A 23,623-nucleotide genomic window follows, 5' to 3' on the forward strand; every position below is an offset into this window, starting at 1 on the left:
GCTAAACACACCACCCCCAGTTTCGCACCAAATGTCACCTACTTGAAAATAGCTGTGGTCACATTCAGCATAAGTCATCATGTTGAAAAAGACAGTACTAAATATAGAAAAACATGGTCAGTTTTAATAACTGGATGGATGTACATTTGAAAGACATAAAAATCTTACAGAATATCCTCCAATCACAGCCTGCAGATATCTCTCGATCTGCACTGAAGGCTCCCTACGAAAACCGCACTCTCCAAACTGGTACTGATTTGGTGTAGTAGAACCTGTAGACAAATCAGAATATATTTGCACTTGTCAAATCTGTGATTTATATGTTGTATATATATGTAGCTTCTCAGAAAAAAAATGGAAATTGGATTAAGCTTCACTACTTGTTCCTATCCAGCATGTCTATATGGCACCAGAATACATAGTTTTGATGCACAGAAAGAGTTGTGAGAGTTTAATGATGTACACTTCATCAATGTTTTACAAAAGGCATTTCTGTATTAATAAAGAAGATTTTACCTTCATGCACTGACCATGGAAGTTCATTTATATTTCATAAAAGATGGTGGTCAGGGGTCAATTCTATAAATGATTGAGGCTGCATAGATCATATCACCCTAAAATATTTTTTCGACTAAAAAAATTGAACAAATCTTTAAACCTCAAAACCAGTTACAATACATATTTAAAATTGAGTAGTGGTCTGTTGTTTGCCTTCCTTTGCTGACATCATCAGAACATAGCAGAGTCTGCTACATTCATGGAATATGGTTTTGACACTCATGACATGATGCGATTGATATTGTTTGAGATTGCTCGAACTTACACCATCCATTGTTTATATAATTAAACACTCAAATGGCTGTCAGCATTTGGTAAATCATCTATGGAGGGGCTATCACAAATGTTTGTGCTTTCATATACTCCAAAAATCAAAAGTATAATCCTCTATGATATAGGCTGATGACATAAGTACACATGGAAAGGAATCAGAAAAAAAATCTCAAAATTGGACAGAGAGCATGGAATTCAGGCCAACAATAAGCAAGGGACACATTAAGCAGCTTTAAAGTCATCATATATGTAAGGCTGGATAATGAACTTTACCAGAAAATAGGAAATAAAGGGGTGCATTGTTAACAGCAATCTCACACACTGACCAGTGAACCATACCGCCTATTAAAGCCGAGAAATTGAAATGGACCCACAAGTAGTAAAAAGCTTTTTGAAACCACAACATGGAAGGAAATTACACTTAACTCTATTGATTTATTTAGTTAAGACTTTAAAATACTCACAGGACATCAAACATTCTTACTGTTTAATGTTTCAAGGTGGCTAAACTTGCTTATTTCAGTTATTTGCCAGTTTCAATGAAACAAAGTTAAAATTCCATAAAATTTTGAAAATGTACAGCTTATTCTGACATAAATGTAATTCTTTTTATTCACAATTAACAGTGTCATGCAATACCAGCTTAAAATAGTGTTTCTCTCCAATAATTTATGGGTTTATAGGGGAATGAAAGATACAATGCATTTTACTAAACAGGGGAGATAATTTAGTTTTGTCGAACACTATCACATTCTTTACAGATGATTTCAGAACCATAATGTTACATTCCAAAAGAGCCAGTGGGTATTATTTTCATCTAAGCAGGTTCTGGGACTGGTGTATAGCCCTTACTTCATGTTTGCAAACTAAAAAACTGCACAGTGAGGCATTAAGGGAGCACTGTCAGAAATGTCTAGTGCATGAGGGTCATCTTATTATGGCACTTGATAGTGAGCAACAGAGGGGCCTCAAGTGGACTGGGGTTCTTAAATGTACTTACTGTACCTACATGTCCAAGTTCCACAACTTCTACAAGGTAATAAAGCGCAGCGAGGCAAAACAAGGGTTGTCGATCACACACTGCCAACACCGGACTTCGGATCAGCTTCTCCAAATGCCAAATTCGATGTCGAAACTCCTACTTCTTCTGCATGAGTGCACATATACCTCCCCAGTCAACATCAGGCATGTGAAAAGCTGAAAAAAGTGTTCAGACAATATCAAATGGCAAACCAGTTTGGATATAACAGCCAGGAGTCAGTTCTTGAGGGGACAAAATAATTATTTGAAAGTTATATGAGTGAAAAATAAGTCTGTTTTAAGAAACTTAATAGAAAAATAGCATCATTCATTCACACAAGAGCACCTAACAGAAAGACATATTGGTATGCTACATTGTTTACTATAAATAAGGGGATGTTTGACATATTCTGCTGTCAGCAGTGTACATGCTTCATATTCAAGATAACGGCATCGCGTAACTTGACTGGCAAGCGATTGACACAAGGCAGAAATTGTTGTGGCAGTGGTGACTTTATCCTAATTTGTTGTCAAATTCATCAGTTTCAACAAATTCAGAAGGCAGGAGGAGGGTTTGTTGGACAGAGGTACCCTGGGGGGTTCATGCTGAGATCGACCACAATGCGAAGCAACATTCATTTCCAGCCCATCCAAATGCTCCATTCAACCCAAAATGTCCCCAACTTCACTGTCATTATTTTTAAATTTGCCTCCATGGTGTATCCATGGTGAAATATAAACAGAAAAGCATGTAAAGTATGAATTACTGAAATGTGCACTCACCCTACAGGTTACACACAACCAAATGTTTTCCCATAGACTTCTATAGTAACGTTATGATTTTTTTTTAAATAACTAAGCATTCAACAGCTATTACCTGTACGTGTGTGCACAGTTTGGCCTTAGAGCAGCAATAAAAAAAATAAAAATGACTAGCTTAGCCAGCTCCTTTTCCGTGTACCGGAAGCTAAACACACCACCCCCAGTTTCGCACCAAATGTCACCTACTTGAAAATAGCTGTGGTCACATTCAGCATAAGTCATCATGTTGAAAAAGACAGTACTAAATATAGAAAAACATGGTCAGTTTTAATAACTGGATGGATGTACATTTGAAAGACATAAAAATCTTACAGAATATCCTCCAATCACAGCCTGCAGATATCTCTCGATCTGCACTGAAGGCTCCCTACGAAAACCGCACTCTCCAAACTGGTACTGATTTGGTGTAGTAGAACCTGTAGACAAATCAGAATATATTTGCACTTGTCAAATCTGTGATTTATATGTTGTATATATATGTAGCTTCTCAGAAAAAAAATGGAAATTGGATTAAGCTTCACTACTTGTTCCTATCCAGCATGTCTATATGGCACCAGAATACATAGTTTTGATGCACAGAAAGAGTTGTGAGAGTTTAATGATGTACACTTCATCAATGTTTTACAAAAGGCATTTCTGTATTAATAAAGAAGATTTTACCTTCATGCACTGACCATGGAAGTTCATTTATATTTCATAAAAGATGGTGGTCAGGGGTCAATTCTATAAATGATTGAGGCTGCATAGATCATATCACCCTAAAATATTTTTTCGACTAAAAAAATTGAACAAATCTTTAAACCTCAAAACCAGTTACAATACATATTTAAAATTGAGTAGTGGTCTGTTGTTTGCCTTCCTTTGCTGACATCATCAGAACATAGCAGAGTCTGCTACATTCATGGAATATGGTTTTGACACTCATGACATGATGCGATTGATATTGTTTGAGATTGCTCGAACTTACACCATCCATTGTTTATATAATTAAACACTCAAATGGCTGTCAGCATTTGGTAAATCATCTATGGAGGGGCTATCACAAATGTTTGTGCTTTCATATACTCCAAAAATCAAAAGTATAATCCTCTATGATATAGGCTGATGACATAAGTACACATGGAAAGGAATCAGAAAAAAAATCTCAAAATTGGACAGAGAGCATGGAATTCAGGCCAACAATAAGCAAGGGACACATTAAGCAGCTTTAAAGTCATCATATATGTAAGGCTGGATAATGAACTTTACCAGAAAATAGGAAATAAAGGGGTGCATTGTTAACAGCAATCTCACACACTGACCAGTGAACCATACCGCCTATTAAAGCCGAGAAATTGAAATGGACCCACAAGTAGTAAAAAGCTTTTTGAAACCACAACATGGAAGGAAATTACACTTAACTCTATTGATTTATTTAGTTAAGACTTTAAAATACTCACAGGACATCAAACATTCTTACTGTTTAATGTTTCAAGGTGGCTAAACTTGCTTATTTCAGTTATTTGCCAGTTTCAATGAAACAAAGTTAAAATTCCATAAAATTTTGAAAATGTACAGCTTATTCTGACATAAATGTAATTCTTTTTATTCACAATTAACAGTGTCATGCAATACCAGCTTAAAATAGTGTTTCTCTCCAATAATTTATGGGTTTATAGGGGAATGAAAGATACAATGCATTTTACTAAACAGGGGAGATAATTTAGTTTTGTCGAACACTATCACATTCTTTACAGATGATTTCAGAACCATAATGTTACATTCCAAAAGAGCCAGTGGGTATTATTTTCATCTAAGCAGGTTCTGGGACTGGTGTATAGCCCTTACTTCATGTTTGCAAACTAAAAAACTGCACAGTGAGGCATTAAGGGAGCACTGTCAGAAATGTCTAGTGCATGAGGGTCATCTTATTATGGCACTTGATAGTGAGCAACAGAGGGGCCTCAAGTGGACTGGGGTTCTTAAATGTACTTACTGTACCTACATGTCCAAGTTCCACAACTTCTACAAGGTAATAAAGCGCAGCGAGGCAAAACAAGGGTTGTCGATCACACACTGCCAACACCGGACTTCGGATCAGCTTCTCCAAATGCCAAATTCGATGTCGAAACTCCTACTTCTTCTGCATGAGTGCACATATACCTCCCCAGTCAACATCAGGCATGTGAAAAGCTGAAAAAAGTGTTCAGACAATATCAAATGGCAAACCAGTTTGGATATAACAGCCAGGAGTCAGTTCTTGAGGGGACAAAATAATTATTTGAAAGTTATATGAGTGAAAAATAAGTCTGTTTTAAGAAACTTAATAGAAAAATAGCATCATTCATTCACACAAGAGCACCTAACAGAAAGACATATTGGTATGCTACATTGTTTACTATAAATAAGGGGATGTTTGACATATTCTGCTGTCAGCAGTGTACATGCTTCATATTCAAGATAACGGCATCGCGTAACTTGACTGGCAAGCGATTGACACAAGGCAGAAATTGTTGTGGCAGTGGTGACTTTATCCTAATTTGTTGTCAAATTCATCAGTTTCAACAAATTCAGAAGGCAGGAGGAGGGTTTGTTGGACAGAGGTACCCTGGGGGGTTCATGCTGAGATCGACCACAATGCGAAGCAACATTCATTTCCAGCCCATCCAAATGCTCCATTCAACCCAAAATGTCCCCAACTTCACTGTCATTATTTTTAAATTTGCCTCCATGGTGTATCCATGGTGAAATATAAACAGAAAAGCATGTAAAGTATGAATTACTGAAATGTGCACTCACCCTGTAGACAAATCAGAATATATTTGCACTTGTCAAATCTGTGATTTATATGTTGTATATATATGTAGCTTCTCAGAAAAAAAATGGAAATTGGATTAAGCTTCACTACTTGTTCCTATCCAGCATGTCTATATGGCACCAGAATACATAGTTTTGATGCACAGAAAGAGTTGTGAGAGTTTAATGATGTACACTTCATCAATGTTTTACAAAAGGCATTTCTGTATTAATAAAGAAGATTTTACCTTCATGCACTGACCATGGAAGTTCATTTATATTTCATAAAAGATGGTGGTCAGGGGTCAATTCTATAAATGATTGAGGCTGCATAGATCATATCACCCTAAAATATTTTTTCGACTAAAAAAATTGAACAAATCTTTAAACCTCAAAACCAGTTACAATACATATTTAAAATTGAGTAGTGGTCTGTTGTTTGCCTTCCTTTGCTGACATCATCAGAACATAGCAGAGTCTGCTACATTCATGGAATATGGTTTTGACACTCATGACATGATGCGATTGATATTGTTTGAGATTGCTCGAACTTACACCATCCATTGTTTATATAATTAAACACTCAAATGGCTGTCAGCATTTGGTAAATCATCTATGGAGGGGCTATCACAAATGTTTGTGCTTTCATATACTCCAAAAATCAAAAGTATAATCCTCTATGATATAGGCTGATGACATAAGTACACATGGAAAGGAATCAGAAAAAAAATCTCAAAATTGGACAGAGAGCATGGAATTCAGGCCAACAATAAGCAAGGGACACATTAAGCAGCTTTAAAGTCATCATATATGTAAGGCTGGATAATGAACTTTACCAGAAAATAGGAAATAAAGGGGTGCATTGTTAACAGCAATCTCACACACTGACCAGTGAACCATACCGCCTATTAAAGCCGAGAAATTGAAATGGACCCACAAGTAGTAAAAAGCTTTTTGAAACCACAACATGGAAGGAAATTACACTTAACTCTATTGATTTATTTAGTTAAGACTTTAAAATACTCACAGGACATCAAACATTCTTACTGTTTAATGTTTCAAGGTGGCTAAACTTGCTTATTTCAGTTATTTGCCAGTTTCAATGAAACAAAGTTAAAATTCCATAAAATTTTGAAAATGTACAGCTTATTCTGACATAAATGTAATTCTTTTTATTCACAATTAACAGTGTCATGCAATACCAGCTTAAAATAGTGTTTCTCTCCAATAATTTATGGGTTTATAGGGGAATGAAAGATACAATGCATTTTACTAAACAGGGGAGATAATTTAGTTTTGTCGAACACTATCACATTCTTTACAGATGATTTCAGAACCATAATGTTACATTCCAAAAGAGCCAGTGGGTATTATTTTCATCTAAGCAGGTTCTGGGACTGGTGTATAGCCCTTACTTCATGTTTGCAAACTAAAAAACTGCACAGTGAGGCATTAAGGGAGCACTGTCAGAAATGTCTAGTGCATGAGGGTCATCTTATTATGGCACTTGATAGTGAGCAACAGAGGGGCCTCAAGTGGACTGGGGTTCTTAAATGTACTTACTGTACCTACATGTCCAAGTTCCACAACTTCTACAAGGTAATAAAGCGCAGCGAGGCAAAACAAGGGTTGTCGATCACACACTGCCAACACCGGACTTCGGATCAGCTTCTCCAAATGCCAAATTCGATGTCGAAACTCCTACTTCTTCTGCATGAGTGCACATATACCTCCCCAGTCAACATCAGGCATGTGAAAAGCTGAAAAAAGTGTTCAGACAATATCAAATGGCAAACCAGTTTGGATATAACAGCCAGGAGTCAGTTCTTGAGGGGACAAAATAATTATTTGAAAGTTATATGAGTGAAAAATAAGTCTGTTTTAAGAAACTTAATAGAAAAATAGCATCATTCATTCACACAAGAGCACCTAACAGAAAGACATATTGGTATGCTACATTGTTTACTATAAATAAGGGGATGTTTGACATATTCTGCTGTCAGCAGTGTACATGCTTCATATTCAAGATAACGGCATCGCGTAACTTGACTGGCAAGCGATTGACACAAGGCAGAAATTGTTGTGGCAGTGGTGACTTTATCCTAATTTGTTGTCAAATTCATCAGTTTCAACAAATTCAGAAGGCAGGAGGAGGGTTTGTTGGACAGAGGTACCCTGGGGGGTTCATGCTGAGATCGACCACAATGCGAAGCAACATTCATTTCCAGCCCATCCAAATGCTCCATTCAACCCAAAATGTCCCCAACTTCACTGTCATTATTTTTAAATTTGCCTCCATGGTGTATCCATGGTGAAATATAAACAGAAAAGCATGTAAAGTATGAATTACTGAAATGTGCACTCACCCTACAGGTTACACACAACCAAATGTTTTCCCATAGACTTCTATAGTAACGTTATGATTTTTTTTTAAATAACTAAGCATTCAACAGCTATTACCTGTACGTGTGTGCACAGTTTGGCCTTATAGCAGCAATAAAAAAAATAAAAATGACTAGCTTAGCCAGCTCCTTTTCCGTGTACCGGAAGCTAAACACACCACCCCCAGTTTCGCACCAAATGTCACCTACTTGAAAATAGCTGTGGTCACATTCAGCATAAGTCATCATGTTGAAAAAGACAGTACTAAATATAGAAAAACATGGTCAGTTTTAATAACTGGATGGATGTACATTTGAAAGACATAAAAATCTTACAGAATATCCTCCAATCACAGCCTGAAGATATCTCTCGATCTGCACTGAAGGCTCCCTACGAAAACCGCACTCTCCAAACTGGTACTGATTTGGTGTAGTAGAACCTTAAGTATTTGATTTATTAATTTAGGTCGGTTTTTGGTATTTTTGTTTTGGAGGGCTTGTAGTCCACTTAGGGAGTCAGTAAGTATTAGGATTTTTTGGTTGTTTTTGGATTCTTGATTGTGGAGGGCTGAGGCCATGCCCATTAGTTCGGCCGTGAATATTGATTGGTTATTTGGGAGTCGGAAGGATTGTGTGGTTTTAGTTGGTTGTGTGGTATGGACTCCGAAACCCGTGTGTTTGGAGGTCGGATCTGAGGATCCGTCCGTGTAAATGTGACACCAATTTGGCCAATTTTTGTGTATGTATGCTAGTGTGGTAGTTTTAGCTATGTTTGGGTCGGTTTGTTTATTTATTTGGCTAGCTAGTGTTGTGTCTATTTTGGGTATTTTAAGTTTAGGGGTGAAGATATTTGATTGTTTGCAGTTTTGTTTAAGATTTTTAATTTGGTGTTCATTTAGGTAGTTGGTTATTCTTTGGGATATTGGGGTAAGTAAGGGGTGTTTACGAGCTAGAGCTTGGTTTTTAGGGCTGATGTTTTGGTTTATTAAGTTTTGGATGAGAGGGTTTGATTGGGACGCGGCCCAGAAATTTAAGCTTAGCTGTTCCCTGCGTAGACTTAGTGGCATTTCTCCTGTTAAGGCCTGAAGTGAGGTGTAGGAGGTGCCATGTTGGGTGCGTGTAATGAGTTTGAGAGCCTGATATTGTATTGAGTCAAGTTTTTTAGATAGAGGGGGCTTTAGGGGTTGCTTATATAGAATTTGGGAATTTTGAGATTTGGAATAGATGCCATAGATTACATTGAACTATTTTATTTAAGTATATCTGTCATCACCTACCGGGGTATATTAGAATAACATTTCAGCAATTACTTCAATTAAAACTCATTAAGGATTAGCCCCTGTAGAAGCTCGTCTATAGTGCATTAAGGATTAGCCCCAATACAAGCTCATCTATAGTGCATTAAGAATTAGCCCCAACTCAAGCTCATCTATAGTGACACCATAATCTCTTTCAAAGCATCCAGTAAATATGTCAGCAAGATTAGTGCCAGTCCAACAGGATCAACAGGGTTTAGTATTCCCCTCTGTCTAGCCATCCATTTAGCATAGGACACAACCAATCGTGTATCAACCAATCACATTTCCTTTTTATTGTTCAAATTTTTGTTAAATACATACTGTAGCCAAGTTTTAGCAGAGAAGGGGTTTGACTCTCTTACCAAGCAGACCTCTCTCCCACAGCCCAGAGTGTGTACCGACTCTCTGTGGCACCCTCAGTTATTTTCTAAGTATTTTGTAAATTGTTAATTGTTCTTGTAAATAAAATTGTGATTAGTCTCCTGTGACTCTGGCTCTTTGCTGACTAATTCCCCAAGAAAACCAGCACGTCATTTGGAAGGTATTGTTCACCCAGAACAGTTCCATGATAGTAACATGCATTTTAGATCTATAAATAACATCAATATTTGCTAAATCCACTACTGTCGTGGATGCCAGTACTGCCTCCTTTGTGGCTCACTTTCCAAATATATTCCTTAATTTTAGTATAAGTGTAAAATTTTCAGGCATTCCAAACTAGCAGCCCACATTATTTGTGCAATTTAGCATTGGTATTCAGGTTACTGTTGTGGCAGAAAGTGTCATGTGATGACCATGCTCTTAAAAAGTGAACACTTTTTCACGTGCGTCATTGCACAAGTGAATTGAGTTCAGGTGCTGCATTATGGTGTGACAAACTTTCAAAATTAATATTGCACCGTGTCATATTTTAGGTTTCAGTGTATGCTCAAATAATTAGGTTTTGCTAAAAAAAATTGGTTCAGTAGAGATTTACAACAGAATGAAAAATGAGTATTGCATAGGATTAATCTGCATTTCAGGAAGTTTTGAAATCCATGTTGTAATTTGTTGAATGACCTTGATGTTTTCTGTTGTCACAATTGTTGAATTGAATGACCTTCACTTGGAATGAATTTGTTGCAGACTAGAACTGTCAAACAAATTTCAATGAGGGATAAATTTCATCTCTCTTGTTTGAGAAGATTTTTGTTTGAGGGAAATAATGGGGATGCGGACTTGCCATGTTATAAAGTGCAAAACTATTGCTTGAGTATCGGTTCTTCGTACAAGTGATGGGACTGTAGTACAACATGTAAATGTACTGCCCTTGGTACATTTTTATTAAGCACTATTTTTGTTTTTTCAGGGCACAGTATTGAACAAGTTTCCTATTGAGGCTGGTGTGATGGAGCCGTCTCAAAGAATAATACCAATCTTGCCAGGTATGCACAAAGACTGAGGTCATACACATTTTTATAAGCTATCAATCTGACTGAACAAAAAAAGCAAAAAGAAATACAGAGCATCACAAGAATCTGAATTGAAACAAGTATCACAATCCTTCAAATACCTTAACTCTATTACATCATAGCCAATATTCTTGCAATTTGGTTAACATCACACTAAATAAAACTTCAGATTTTCAAATGATGTCGTCTTCACTGGTAAGTCATCCTGATGAGTTCATAGGAATACCTCATGGCCAAAGTCTCAGCTTTGGGTCGAAGGACAAAGGTGTGCTTATGGGATACCGTGGCGTCCGTCGTCCATCAACAATTTATTCAAACGACTTCTTCCTCTGAACCACTAATTGGAAATTAACGAAATTTGACTGGAAGCATTCCTAGGTGGTGGGGACGACTTCTTCTCTGGAACTAAGAGATAGATATCAACCATATATTGTTGGAAGCATTCTCCGGTGGTGAGAATTATTCCAGCTATATGATGGCGGTCTGAAAATAATCAAGTCTGGACCAAACAATCCAGTGACTGATATCATGAGCATGGATTCACTCAATTTGGATCGATGACATATATCAACCAAGTCAGCGAGCCTGACCACACGATCCCGTTAGTTGCCTCTTACGACAAGCATAGTCGCCTTTTACAGCAAGCATGTGTTGCTGGAGACCTATTCTACTCTGGATCTTCAACGGTCTATAACCTATAAGAGGAATGCACATATGCCACCAGGACTGGCCCTTCTGTTCATCTGTCCGGCATACCGTAACCATAACATGCAAACTGATATTATCCCCACCCTATAATAAACAGATACATTGTATATATTTGTATGTTATGAAGAGAGTTATACCTTTGATATGATTTATCCTGGATCATAACATGGAAACGGTTCAGATCTTTATGCTACATTTGTATGTAGAGAAATACACGTTCATGCTGTCAGATTCATGCTGTCCACCCATTTTAAATGCTAAATAACGAAATATTTGCAGTATTATATACATGTACAATGCAAATGTATATTTTGTCATGATTGCGTAAATATCCAGGTGAGCGATACAGGGCCTATGGGCCTCTTGTTTAAACATGCAGTCAAATCTCGTTAATCCTACAGTTGGCTTTATCCAACACAAATTATGGGAACAGTGCTATTTAGACACTTTAATCCGACAGTCTCGCACTCCGACTCTGACACACCTAATTTGAAATGAATTACTGAAATCACTCATTAATCATTCTCGTTAATCCGACACAGTGATCAGCGTACTTCGTGGTGATCTGCTTCTGCAAGTACACAGCCCATGTTTTGATGCAAGACGAGTCGGCTGGTAACTGCACATTACAATGGTTGTGGAGGTAGACTTGCTTAACTATAAAAAATTAATGCTTTAAATAAACAAAACAGAATACAAGTTCTCACTACCACTGAGGACATCCCATTACAGTTCAAGACAGAACAACCTTTTGCGAACTTTGACAGACCAATGACATGACTAACAGAAGAACATGATTAGAAAACATATTCCGCTTGCAATGTAACATGACTATGAATATTTCATTTTATTTTTTTTATTACAGCATGTTTGTATTATTATCTATCGTGTAGTTGTCTGATTTTCGATCACAAATGTTGATACTACTTAATTTCATTTATCTGACATACTCGTTCATCCTTGCCTACAAATCAACAACAGGATGATTTCCTATATGCTGCGAAAACTTGTGCGTCTGGAATTACATGGGTTTGACAGGACTATGACAATCTGGCAGGGATACTTCTTCTCTGCATGATCATGGCTAATGTACTGATGGCTCAGCAAGATGCTACAGTCATTACCCCCAGGCCTGAACGCTCAGATTTTGCCACACACCGTCCACACCACGACTCTGCCTCAGCCTTCATGCATCAACAAGGTTGCGATTGATACAGCTAACTCACACTAAGACGGATGACAATCCGCCATTACTCAATTACCAATTACCATCTCACCCAGAGATACCGATTGTTATCTTAGGTCCCGTAAAAAAATCCTATCTCACACAGCCCATCACAGCTTCATTTCTGTTCACTCAGAAATTTCACTGGATCATTGACATTGCGTCAGGAGAAGACAGATGGTTTCCAGATGTCAACAATAACTCTTCATCACATCCTATTCCCTCGGACAACAAAGTCGGGGATGTCTACCAAAGACATGCCTACAAAGAGGTCAACTTCCATGACTCTCTAGGGTCAACTCAACCTCAAACTAAACCTATCGACTTGGTTTCTACCATGGTTTTTCAACTTCTACCTTAGTTTATTGCCAACCCCAGGATCAGTGGGTGACGGATCATAGATTATGCCGATAATTGGCATCTTGTCACATCTTACGGCTGGATTCTCAATTTGCTTCGACTTGGGGACAGGCTACACTTCCATCAGCATCCAACACAGGTTGTTGATTCCATCTGGGAAGGGCTAAGTTGGCCACTAGCCAACTCATATATGAATGGTGGTTTCTATTCTGAAGAATTCCTTGTTCCAAAAAATACATGAAAAAAAGTACGGAAATACTTTCACATTATTTACAGACAGCAATCCACTTACTTACGTGCTCACCACAGCCAAACGCGATGTTACTGGTTATCATTGGTTAGCTGAACTTGCAGCTTATAACTTTAACATTGTGTATTGCCCAACTCAGATTAATGCCGATGCAGATTGTCCAGGCTACCAGGGATATCAAGAGAGGAAGAGGTTCCTAGAGAATTGTTCAAGGCTGCGTTTAATGTAATCCATTCTCAACCCTGTGTAGAATCCCTGTGCCTATCAGCTGTCATAAATATTGACCTGTTCAAAGGACCATACATCCAGCCTCCAGTCATGACCGACAGAGACTGGAGGAAGGCACAGTATCAGGATCCGACCCTTCCGACCATGGATAGCCAGTGTGAGATCTGGTCTTAAGCCAGAGAAAGCGATGATTCCACCTGCAAAGAACGATGCATCCCTGTTCAAGGCTACAGCTGGTACTCCCTGCCTCCTGTGTAGAAAGAGCCATGATAGGATGCAATGACGAAGTGGAACCCTGGAAGAGACCTCACCCTATCACTGCTACGGGAAGGATTGTTCTGGCCAAGTATGTCAGAGCACCTCTTGTGAGTATCAACACCAGCCAACCTCTGGAGTTAGTGTGTATTGACTTCCTTTCACTGGAATCTTCCCGAGGATATGAGAATGTGTTAGTAATTACAGACCACTTTACAAGGTATGCCATGGTGATTCCCACACAGAACCAGACAGCCAAGACAACTGCAGAGGCCTTCTACACCCACAACACTTTGGAATGCCACAGCATCTCCACGCGGACCAAGGAGCAACTTCGAGGGCAACCTTGTGAAGAAATTGTGCGACTTACTACTGAACATTAAGAAGTCAAGGACGTCTTCATATCACCCTATGGGTAACGGCATGTGGGAGAGATTCAACAGGACCCTCAGTGACATGCTAGGCACCCTCTAACCTGACAAGAATGGGATTGGAAGAATTATGTAGGACCTTTTGTTCATGCTTACAACTGCATCCACCATGCGACCACTGGCCAGACACCCTTCTTCCATATTTGGACATGAACTAAGATTACCAATCAACCTTGCTTTTGGAATGGAGAAAACAGAAGAATTGAAGCTTTGTTTGGAAACTGGTGTGACTGAAGATCAAATATAAACATTTCAAATTCTCTCTGGAAAAAGTAACGATGTTGACACAGCGATAGAAACTAACAGTTTTAGTCCACTAGTCCTTACTGGTCTAAAACTCTTAAAAAGGCCAAAATTCTACTAGTCCTTATGATACCTTAACTAAAGGGCAGTTTGGCAAGGATTAAGGTACTAATGCCAATTTCCAACACTGTGACATGTTGGGAGATGGTTGTACACTCCAGTTCTCTTCCAATGTCAAAACGGATGTCTGTAGATCACACTCCAGTATGCCAAAGAGTATATGGGTCATTCTCTAAAAAAGTAACATTTCCTGTCCAAATGAATTTTCTTGAAAACAACTCATAATTCTGTTTTCTGATTACTTGACAATGAAGATATTTATCAGATTTATGCAATATTCTGATCAAATTACTGCTATAACCTTATGTTAGCCAGAACAATACCTTTAATGTGCAGAAATGTGCAGAAACTTGTTGTCCACAAATAAAAAATCAAACTTTCTCAAATTATCTTTAGTCTCTGGGAACAAATACTTCCCAAAGCCCTGGTGATTTATGTAGCATGACATCATGAAAGGCAGATAACAGCAGAAAAGCTGATGATTTTCCACTTGGAATCATTATTTTTGGAAACAGTAATCGTGTCCAGAGTAATCGTGTCTGTCCTGTCACCAGGTAGTACAAGTACAAATAATAATTGCTCCTTTGGTAAGCCAGAAGGCTAAGGTCTTTGCAGGTCTCTTCCTTTCCAGTACTATCATGGCACCATATGCTCAAGCAATTTATATTGGTGCAGTGTCTTCAAAATAACTGGTAAATGTTGTCTTTTGATGTGTACTTTTTGTAGGTGTCTGTGCTGTAACCATGCATTTTGGGTTCCGGAATTGTTATTAAAAAAATCAAATATAATGAGCATATTTGACTGTCAGAATGGAACTCAACCAGTGTGCTTTTTTTAGTGCAAGAGAGAAGTCATTGTCCTAAGCTGGCATTATGTCATAGTTTGTCTCTCCTGTCACTGTCTCTGCTGTCACCTTAAAAAAAGTGACAGGACAGACATATTTAGGCGACAGCACAGACATATAGTGTTCAATAAATGTTTCAACATATATATATTAAAAGACAAAGAAAACATGAATGGTAATGTATTTTGTATGTTTGTTTGTTGCATGAAAATCTGAAGATTATCAACATTTGGGTCAATAAATACTGATTACACTGCACAGTAGATCTTTGGTAACAGCACAGACTTTTAATAGTGACAGCACAGATACATTTCAGTGACAGCAAAGACATTTTAGGATTTTTTTATCATGTTGACACAAATAATGAACAATTATTCATTTACTCGCATTACTGTTGTACATGATTAAGAAATGTAACATATTTAGCAAATTTAAATGAAAGTAATGTTACATGATCACTTCAAACACAGTGTCTATGAGTGACTGTGACAGCACAGACACGTAACAGTAACAGCACAGACATTTAGTGTTTAATAGAGATTTTGAGAAAGTTTTGTTCAATGTTTCAGTGTCTTTAAAACTCTATCTCTTAGGCTTTTGTTAGTTACCGGAAAAATTGAATTTCCATTAACATTTGGGTCAATAAACACTGATTACACTGCACAGTAGAACTTTGGTAACAGCACAGACATTTAATAGTAACAGCACAGACACTTTTCAGTGACAGCAAAGACATTTGATTTATTTACCAAGTTGACACAAATAATGAACAATTATTCAATTTGCTCGCCCTACTGTTGTACATAATTAAGAAATGTAACATATTTAGCAACTTTGAATGAAAGTAATTTTACATGATCACTTCAAACACCGTGTCTGTGCATGAGGGAAAGAGAGAAGTGGAGGTGTGTGCTGACAGAATGGAGTGTATGAGTGAGGGAAAGAGAGAAGTGGAGGTGTGTGCTGACAGAATGGAGAGTCTGTGTGAGGGAAAGAGAGAAGTGGAGGTGTGTGCTGACAGAATGGAGTGTATGAGTGGGGGAAAGAGAGAAGTGGAGGTGTGTGCTGACAGAATGGAGTGTATGAGTGGGGGAAAGAGAGAAGTGGAGGTGTGTGCTGACAGAATGGAGTGTATGAGTGGGGGAAAGAGAGAAGTGGAGGTGTGTGCTGACAGAATGGAGTGTATGAGTGGGGAAAAGAGAGAAGTGGAGGTGTGTGCTGACAGAATGGAGTGTATGAGACGGGGAAAGAGAGAAGTGGAGGTGTGTGTTGACAGAATGGAGTGTATGAGACGGGGAAAGAGAGAAGTGGAGGTGTGTGCTGACAGAATGGAGTGTATGAGTGGGGGAATGAGAGAAGTGGAGGTGTGTGCTGACAGAATGGAGTGTATGAGTGGGGGAAAGAGAGAAGTGGAGGTGTGTGCTGACAGAATGGAGTGTATGAGTGGGGGAATGAGAGAAGTGGAGGTGTGTGCTGACAGAATGGAGTGTATGAGTGGGGGAATGAGAGAAGTGGAGGTGTGTGCTGACAGAATGGAGTGTATGAGTCGGGGAAAGAGAGAAGTGGAGGTGTGTGTTGACAGAATGGAGAGTCTGAATGATGATGAAATTCACCAAAAGACAAGTAAGAAAATGGTACAAAGTTCAGATGATGATAAGATGGAAAGACAAAAGGAAATACACCAGCCAGTTGATACAAATGAATGCCCCGGGAAATTCGTTGTCATTGTGTATAACATATCATATCCTGGTTATGTTGAAGATATAGAGCTAGGTGAAGTTTTTGTGGAATATATGCATAACGCGGGAAAGCACGGGAATGCAAATTGTTTCTTCTGGCCACGCAAACTTAAAGACAAATGCTGATACCAATTTGAGGACATAGTTAGCTTTGTACCAGAGCCTTCCAAAATATCACTGTCCTCTGACTATTGTGTTGAGTCTTCTTTGTGGGAAGATATGTTGGAAACAATTCATGGCAAACAATAACCTGTGTTTATATGTGCACATGAATGAGGTCAAGAATGATTTACTGAATGTTATCATGTAATGCTATCATTTGGTAAAAGTGCAAATATGTTATCAGACTTTGTCTGTGCTGTTACTGTTGAAGTTTTGAAAGTTGACTATTCTCGTTTCCTTACCATGCTTACAGGTTTATGCTTGGAATAAGCAACAATAACCTCAAAAAGTGCCATTAAGGTTGTTGGTAGAGTTTCTGATCAAGTTCTATTTTTGAGATGAGCAATTCCACATAATATTGGTTTATGAATTTTTGCTTGTCTGTGCTGTTACCAAACCTCACATTTTTTTCTAATTAAGGTCAGATACAAAATACACCTAACGCTTTGATATGCACATTCATTGAGTTTCCCTTTTTTTGACTACCTTTACTTCTGAAACACAGAACACAGAAATAGTTATTATAGTTTTGGCAATTACAAAATATTTTGTCTTTCCTGTTACCATGTTGTCTGTCCTGTTACCATGAATGTCTTTCCTGTCACCAGGTTTCTGCCATCTCAAAAGTTAAAATTGGTTCAACTCTGCTGACAAAAATATATATAATTCATAAAATGAGTGTAATAACTATTATTACCTTATAGAATTATGGTAGTTCCATTTCAGCGTAAGAAGTAGACAAGTTTATCGTACATCTTTTTGCAAATAATTCCATTGTATCCATATATTTACAGTCTAATAGTATAGTAAAGCCAATAAATGAAATTTTAAAGCTTTTTACATTTGAACTATGCCAAAATGCAACAACCATATCATAAATTTTATTCATTTTAGATTTATGTTTGGTGACAAAAACTGAATTTTATGCACGGTAACAGCACAGACATTTGGTACAGAGATGCCAGAAATAGTTTTCTGCAAAAAGGAAAATAAGACATATTAAGCCTGCATATTTTAGACTTGTATTCAGTAATTGTTATGTTGTTTATCTGCTCAACAAAAACATTTCAAAAATGAATTCTGATTTGTTGATTTTTCATAGGCCAAAATGTTACTTTTTTAGAGAATGACCCATATCCATGCTCACTGGCTGTTGACAAGGAGAAAGCCATACAGAGAGATCAGAGGCTTCCATGCATCATGCTAGCAGCTATCTAACATTCTGTCAATGTAGCTCATTTTGGTTAATTGTTACAGTAGTCATACCTTGCTTGATGCCTGTTATTGGTAAAATGTTGAATATATACTCAACAACAAAAGTTCCTGTGACACCAATATTTCAGTGTATTTTTTCAAACAAGTAAAGTTTGGTTTTCAATATTGTAGTACATGTATGGAATCAAGTCCCATGCATTTCACTACCCAAGAATGGGTATAAAAACATGTGCGTTAATGAGATTCCATATGCATTGTTTAGCATCGTGCTGACAACAACCACTCAGAAAAACAACAAAATTACGCAATTATTCAACATTACAAAATGCCATGCCTGGCTGAAACTAAGCGTCTGCGAGACATTGGTATGCTTGATGCAGGATCGAGTCAACATGATGTTGCAAGACAATTTAACGTACACAGAAACACCATTTGGTGTTTATGGCAATGTTGGCAACTGACGAATGCAGTCAGAGAACATCCTCGGAGTGACAGGCAATGCGTAACCAATAATCGACAAGTCAACTGTATTCGAACAACACATCTACGAAATCGATTCCACCCAGCGACAGTGACTGCAAGAAGCATCCCTGAATATCTTCACAAACCGTATGTCGTCGCCTCAGATGTGCATGGATTGTCGCCAAAAGACCCGCAAGACGTCCCATTTTGACAGGAAACCACCGTCAAGCATGTCTACAGTGAGTCACGTTTCACCTCAGCCACAGCGATGGACGGATTCGAGTGTACCGACATTGAGGTGAATGTTACATCAATCATTGTGTCATGGAAGATGATCGGTTTTGGTATGGGGTGGGATTACATCAAGACAGAGGACCCATTTGATAGTAGTAGAGGGAAATCTCAATGGACAGCGCTACCGCGACGAGATCATCAGCCTTGTTGTTCTACTGTTTTTGCGTCGTCATGGCCTAGGCATTACCTTTCAACATGACAACGCTCGGCCTTATATTGCTCGACAGGATTCAGGATTCTCTTCAACAATTAAGAATTAACCTTCACTTTGTGTGAGTTCATTGGAGTATGAACCTTCATAGAGTGAGGGCCAAACTGTATGAACGTCGGAGCTTGCGACGAAGTTCATACAATGTTTGGCCCTCACTCTATGAAGGTTCATACTCCAATGAACTCACACAAAGTGAAGGTCAATAATTATAATTTTTTATCACAATTTCTTACCTCAAAGGATGTAGGCCGAGATCTTAACACAATTTTATTTAGTACGTGTGACTTCATGTTTACACTGACAGCCATACAACAACCAGCTATATCGCGGAGTAATATAGTTCCTCAAAAAGAGAGGTGACATGGGCGTATGGAGGCACAATTTGCTCTCCAGAAACATCTTACGCAGCACATGTGTTCAAATCATATCCTCATTAGATGAGAAAGGTCTGTAAAGAACTACCTGAGTAAGTCAGTCACAATGACAGGACAAGACGTCAAAATGGCCGACACGATAAACGTAACGGGAGCATTTCCGAAGTTGTTAATGAACCTTTGGCGGTTACATGTGTACGTCATCATTGATCAACTGGCCGATCATTGAAAGGTGAGTAAAGATGCATCAAACAGACACCAAGGTAAATTCATAGATTGCTGGAGACGGTCAATGTCAGCCTAGGCACGGATCGAGTCGATACAACGATAGTTTAGATGTGCATTTCATCGTTTGTTCATTAGGATAGGCCGCAGCGAGGATATTCGTGAACAATCATGCAGTCACGCTCTCTAACAATTCTCAATGTATACTGAAACGCTGAGACCAAGAATAAAGGTTCTAAATGATCAGAAATAATGCTTATGCATGTTTCGTGCTAGGGAATTCCCAGTGGTTTCCCCAGGAATGTGGAAGTAGTCCGTCAGTGTTTACGTCATTTCAAGAACACGGTCTCGTGAAAAACGTATGAACGTCAAATTGTGTCGTTCATTCACTTATGAACGTCAACTTCGCGGTCATGTGACCGACCTCTCGTCCAATGGAAAAGCCGTATATCGTGTAAACGTCAAAAATTATAACAAGATGAATGTCATCCCCTGGCCGGCTCGCTCCCCTGATCTCTCACCAATCGAGCACATGTGGGATGAGATGAATAGGCGCCTTTCGAGGTCAACCACATGTTCCACAGACACTCCAGGAACTTCGGAACATGTGATTTATTTTACAATGAAGATGTGGAGGTAATATGCCTAGGCAGTTGTGAATTGATAGCAAAGCCGTAGAGGTAATATGCCTAGGCAGTTATGAATTGATAACAAAGCCGTAGAGGTAACATGCCCAGGCAGTTATGAATTGATAACAAAGCCGTAGAGGTAATATGCCTATGCACTTATGTAATGTCAACAAGGACTTAAGAGGAACATGCCTACTTTTATTTGAATTGTTAATACACATTGATGACAAGATGCCTATCCTGTTCAAAGTTCAAGTCTTGAGATGCCTGACAGTCTCAGGTCGTGAGGTTGATATGTCTCTCTAGGTGAGGTGATAGGTTAGAATAAAAACTCACTTTTATTAACAACCACAGAGTATTCAAAACCACTGATGAAGCTAGCTATTCCATTGACAATATCTCACTGATATGATAACAGATCCTGAATGAGCGAGACAAATTACCAGTATACAGGAAGTTTAGCCATTTTGTATGACTGGTGCTTCGCCATCGCAAGATCATCAGTGATAAAAATGGTACGACGTGCAAAAAAAGTAGAATTGACTATCGAGGACGTGCCTAATTAACAATATAGTCAAGGCATGAGAGCATATCAACAGTGGGATGAGATTACAAAACTCCTTTCTATAAGACGTAGTCCAGAAGTTAACACGGTTGCAAAAGATCTGGATCTTGTGGATGTATTGCTGGCTGAATTCCTTACCTCAAAGTATGCGCTATGGCTCGACATGGGAACCACAGATGATGACCAACTACACGGTAGTGGGTGGAGAAAAGAGAATGCTGGTGAGGGTGTTACTATACAGATAACGAAGAAGGCCGAAATAATATTTGTACGTGATTATGGATACGCAACTTAATATACACAATGGAAGATTTGTGCAAGAGATCTATTAATAATCTTTTACCTAAAGAACCTCACTGCGCTATCATCTGAGGGCAATGGGTTGCCGAAATATATCTTTTATTCTAGATATTTTACAAAGTCATTATCACAATCTTTTTGCCCATATTATTATTCTGCGTCCGACTATAAATATTGATAAAACATACCTAGATTGAGTAATGAAGGATCCAAGCTGCACAAAGTTGATCCAGGTGATCGTTTACAAGACTGTTTACGAGTATGTCGTGAAAAATTCAAAGGAGAGCCAACCCTTGTCATAATATACGACCGCAGAGCTAGTAAAGAACTTACTGAAAAGAAAGATATGCTTTCATATTTAGTATTATCCGGTCAACAGATGGAGCATAGTGTTTGGGTACTTACTTAAAAATACAACTCAGTTAAAAATACAACTCAGTTCTAAAACATCTCAGAAAGCAGACAAGATGGGTTGCACTATTTCATTGCAAGGACACATATTCATTTGAGGAATGTCTACACGAAAATTATGTTTTTTCTACAAAGCTTAATCGAGATAAAGTTAGAAAACTGTAAGCGGAAACAAAGTACTCTAAGCTCATATGAAAAACTGACCAACCATCTGCTTATGCAATTGCTTAGCAAATTTTAGCAACTGCATAGCAAATTTAACCACTGCTTAGCAAAATTTAGCAACTACGTAGGACATTTTAGCAACTGCTTAGCAAAATTTACTCAGTTGCTAAATTGTGTGCTAGACTTGAATATCGGATAGTGTATTACAGTCAAGTCTTGTTAATCCAACACTCGTTAATCCAACAATCTGCTTTATTCGACACTAACGCCTAAGTACTCGTAATGATAATGTGGAAACGCCACAAGTTGTTAGAGTGACTAAGAACCCCCAAAAAGTAGCAGCTGGTAAAAGGGGGGCTTTAGCCAGGAAGGCAAAACTACAACTACAGAGCGAACACAGTGTACACAGTACATCAGCTGAACGGATTAAAACTTGGGCTCCCTATGCACTAGGAGTTGTTATAGCAGTGGTATGGTTTATTAAGACTGGTAAATCTAATGGTGAAGAGAAGACATCGCCAGTTCAAAAATTGGACGCTGTTCAATTAGAGTTAAATCCTCATATTATGTTATAAAACATGACTACTCCAGTTAGAGAGAGAAAAATGTTAAACACAGCATATCATTCAGCAGTTGTTAGTGGCTTAGCTATAGGCTATGCTCGTATAGGTAATGTGGTCGACTGGGGATTATTTTGGGTAAATAGATATATTTTGGAACTTGGTGGGTTAGTTTAAGGGGAGTTGATCGGGTGACGTAGTACCTATCTTTGTAGTCCTTTTTGTAGCAGCTTATACCCACGTCGGCATGGTGGCTGGGAAGATGTGACGATGCCACGCTTCTTGCATGCTCGGCTAGGCGGAAGCCATGATTGGGAGAGCCGAGATGTAAGGAGCATGTTCATTGGTTGTGTCCTTTTTCCTGGTCACATGGTCCGTGTGTTGGCTTTATAAGCCTATCCAGGGAAGGGAATCGTCAGTTGTCGCTCACCAGTATCTGGTAAGGTAAAAATAGAGTAGAGATTAAATAGGTTTGTTTTGGAGACGTTTTACTTTCGCGAGTTAAGTTAGAGGGGTGGTTGAAAGAACAAGTTTAAGAAATAAGGTTGAATTGGGTTACATTGGTAGGGAAGGGGGAAAAATATGTAGGTTATAATTAAATGGAGATTTGGCCCCCTGTTGTTTTTTTGTTGAATAAACTTTAAATCAAACTTCACTCTTTGTGCTTTATCCATAATTAGAATTGGTAACCCGGTCAAGAGCCTCCTAGAACATAAAGACAAAAGAATACTGCAGAGGGAGAAGAGAACAAAACACAAAGCACCGCAGTAAACATCAGACCTTTTGTCAACTATTTTTATAGTTCTACTGTCATTGAGCGTCTTTTACAGGCTTTAGAGGGCGCTTATTAAAGTAAAATAATTACTAAAGCACCATCACCAAAGCTAGATTTTAATGGTTATGATATTGGTATCATGATCCTAGATGTAGGCCTAGCTGTTGCTACTAAATATATGCTAATGAAACAAGGGCTTATCCAGAAGACAAAATTAAATAATTAAACATTTGAATATTTATGAACATAGTATGGCATCAATTGCAATGATAGTCGGAGTTATTGTTAATGCTC

The 23,623-nt window shown here is 38.3% G+C and overlaps 1 protein-coding gene and 1 long non-coding RNA gene across 8 annotated transcripts in view; one reads left to right on the forward strand and one right to left on the reverse strand.

The window, feature by feature from the left end:
* The window catches only part of LOC139452295 (SH3 and PX domain-containing protein 2B-like), a 291,496-nt gene that overhangs the window by 30,848 nt on the left and 237,025 nt on the right, over positions 1–23,623 (forward strand). For all 6 annotated transcript variants that reach the window (XM_071233713.1, XM_071233712.1, XM_071233711.1 and 3 more), the window contains one exon: positions 10,476–10,551. In XM_071233713.1, the coding sequence (XP_071089814.1) occupies positions 10,476–10,551 (76 nt within the window). The remainder of the gene's footprint in view (positions 1–10,475; positions 10,552–23,623) is intronic.
* LOC139452891 (uncharacterized) lies at positions 1,836–7,248 on the reverse strand. 2 transcript variants are annotated; one of them, XR_011652388.1, is made up of 4 exons: positions 7,012–7,248; positions 4,649–4,845; positions 2,986–3,089; positions 1,836–2,028 (listed from the first exon to the last, which is right to left on the reverse strand). It is a non-coding gene; the product is annotated as an uncharacterized lncRNA (long non-coding RNA). The 2 variants fall into 2 exon arrangements; XR_011652389.1 differs by lacking the exon at positions 2,986–3,089.

The sequence above is a fragment of the Haliotis cracherodii genome, unplaced genomic scaffold, assembly GCF_022045235.1.
Source record: "Haliotis cracherodii isolate W230 unplaced genomic scaffold, xgHalCrac1.p SCAF_9, whole genome shotgun sequence".
Lineage (NCBI taxonomy): Eukaryota > Metazoa > Mollusca > Gastropoda > Lepetellida > Haliotidae > Haliotis > Haliotis cracherodii.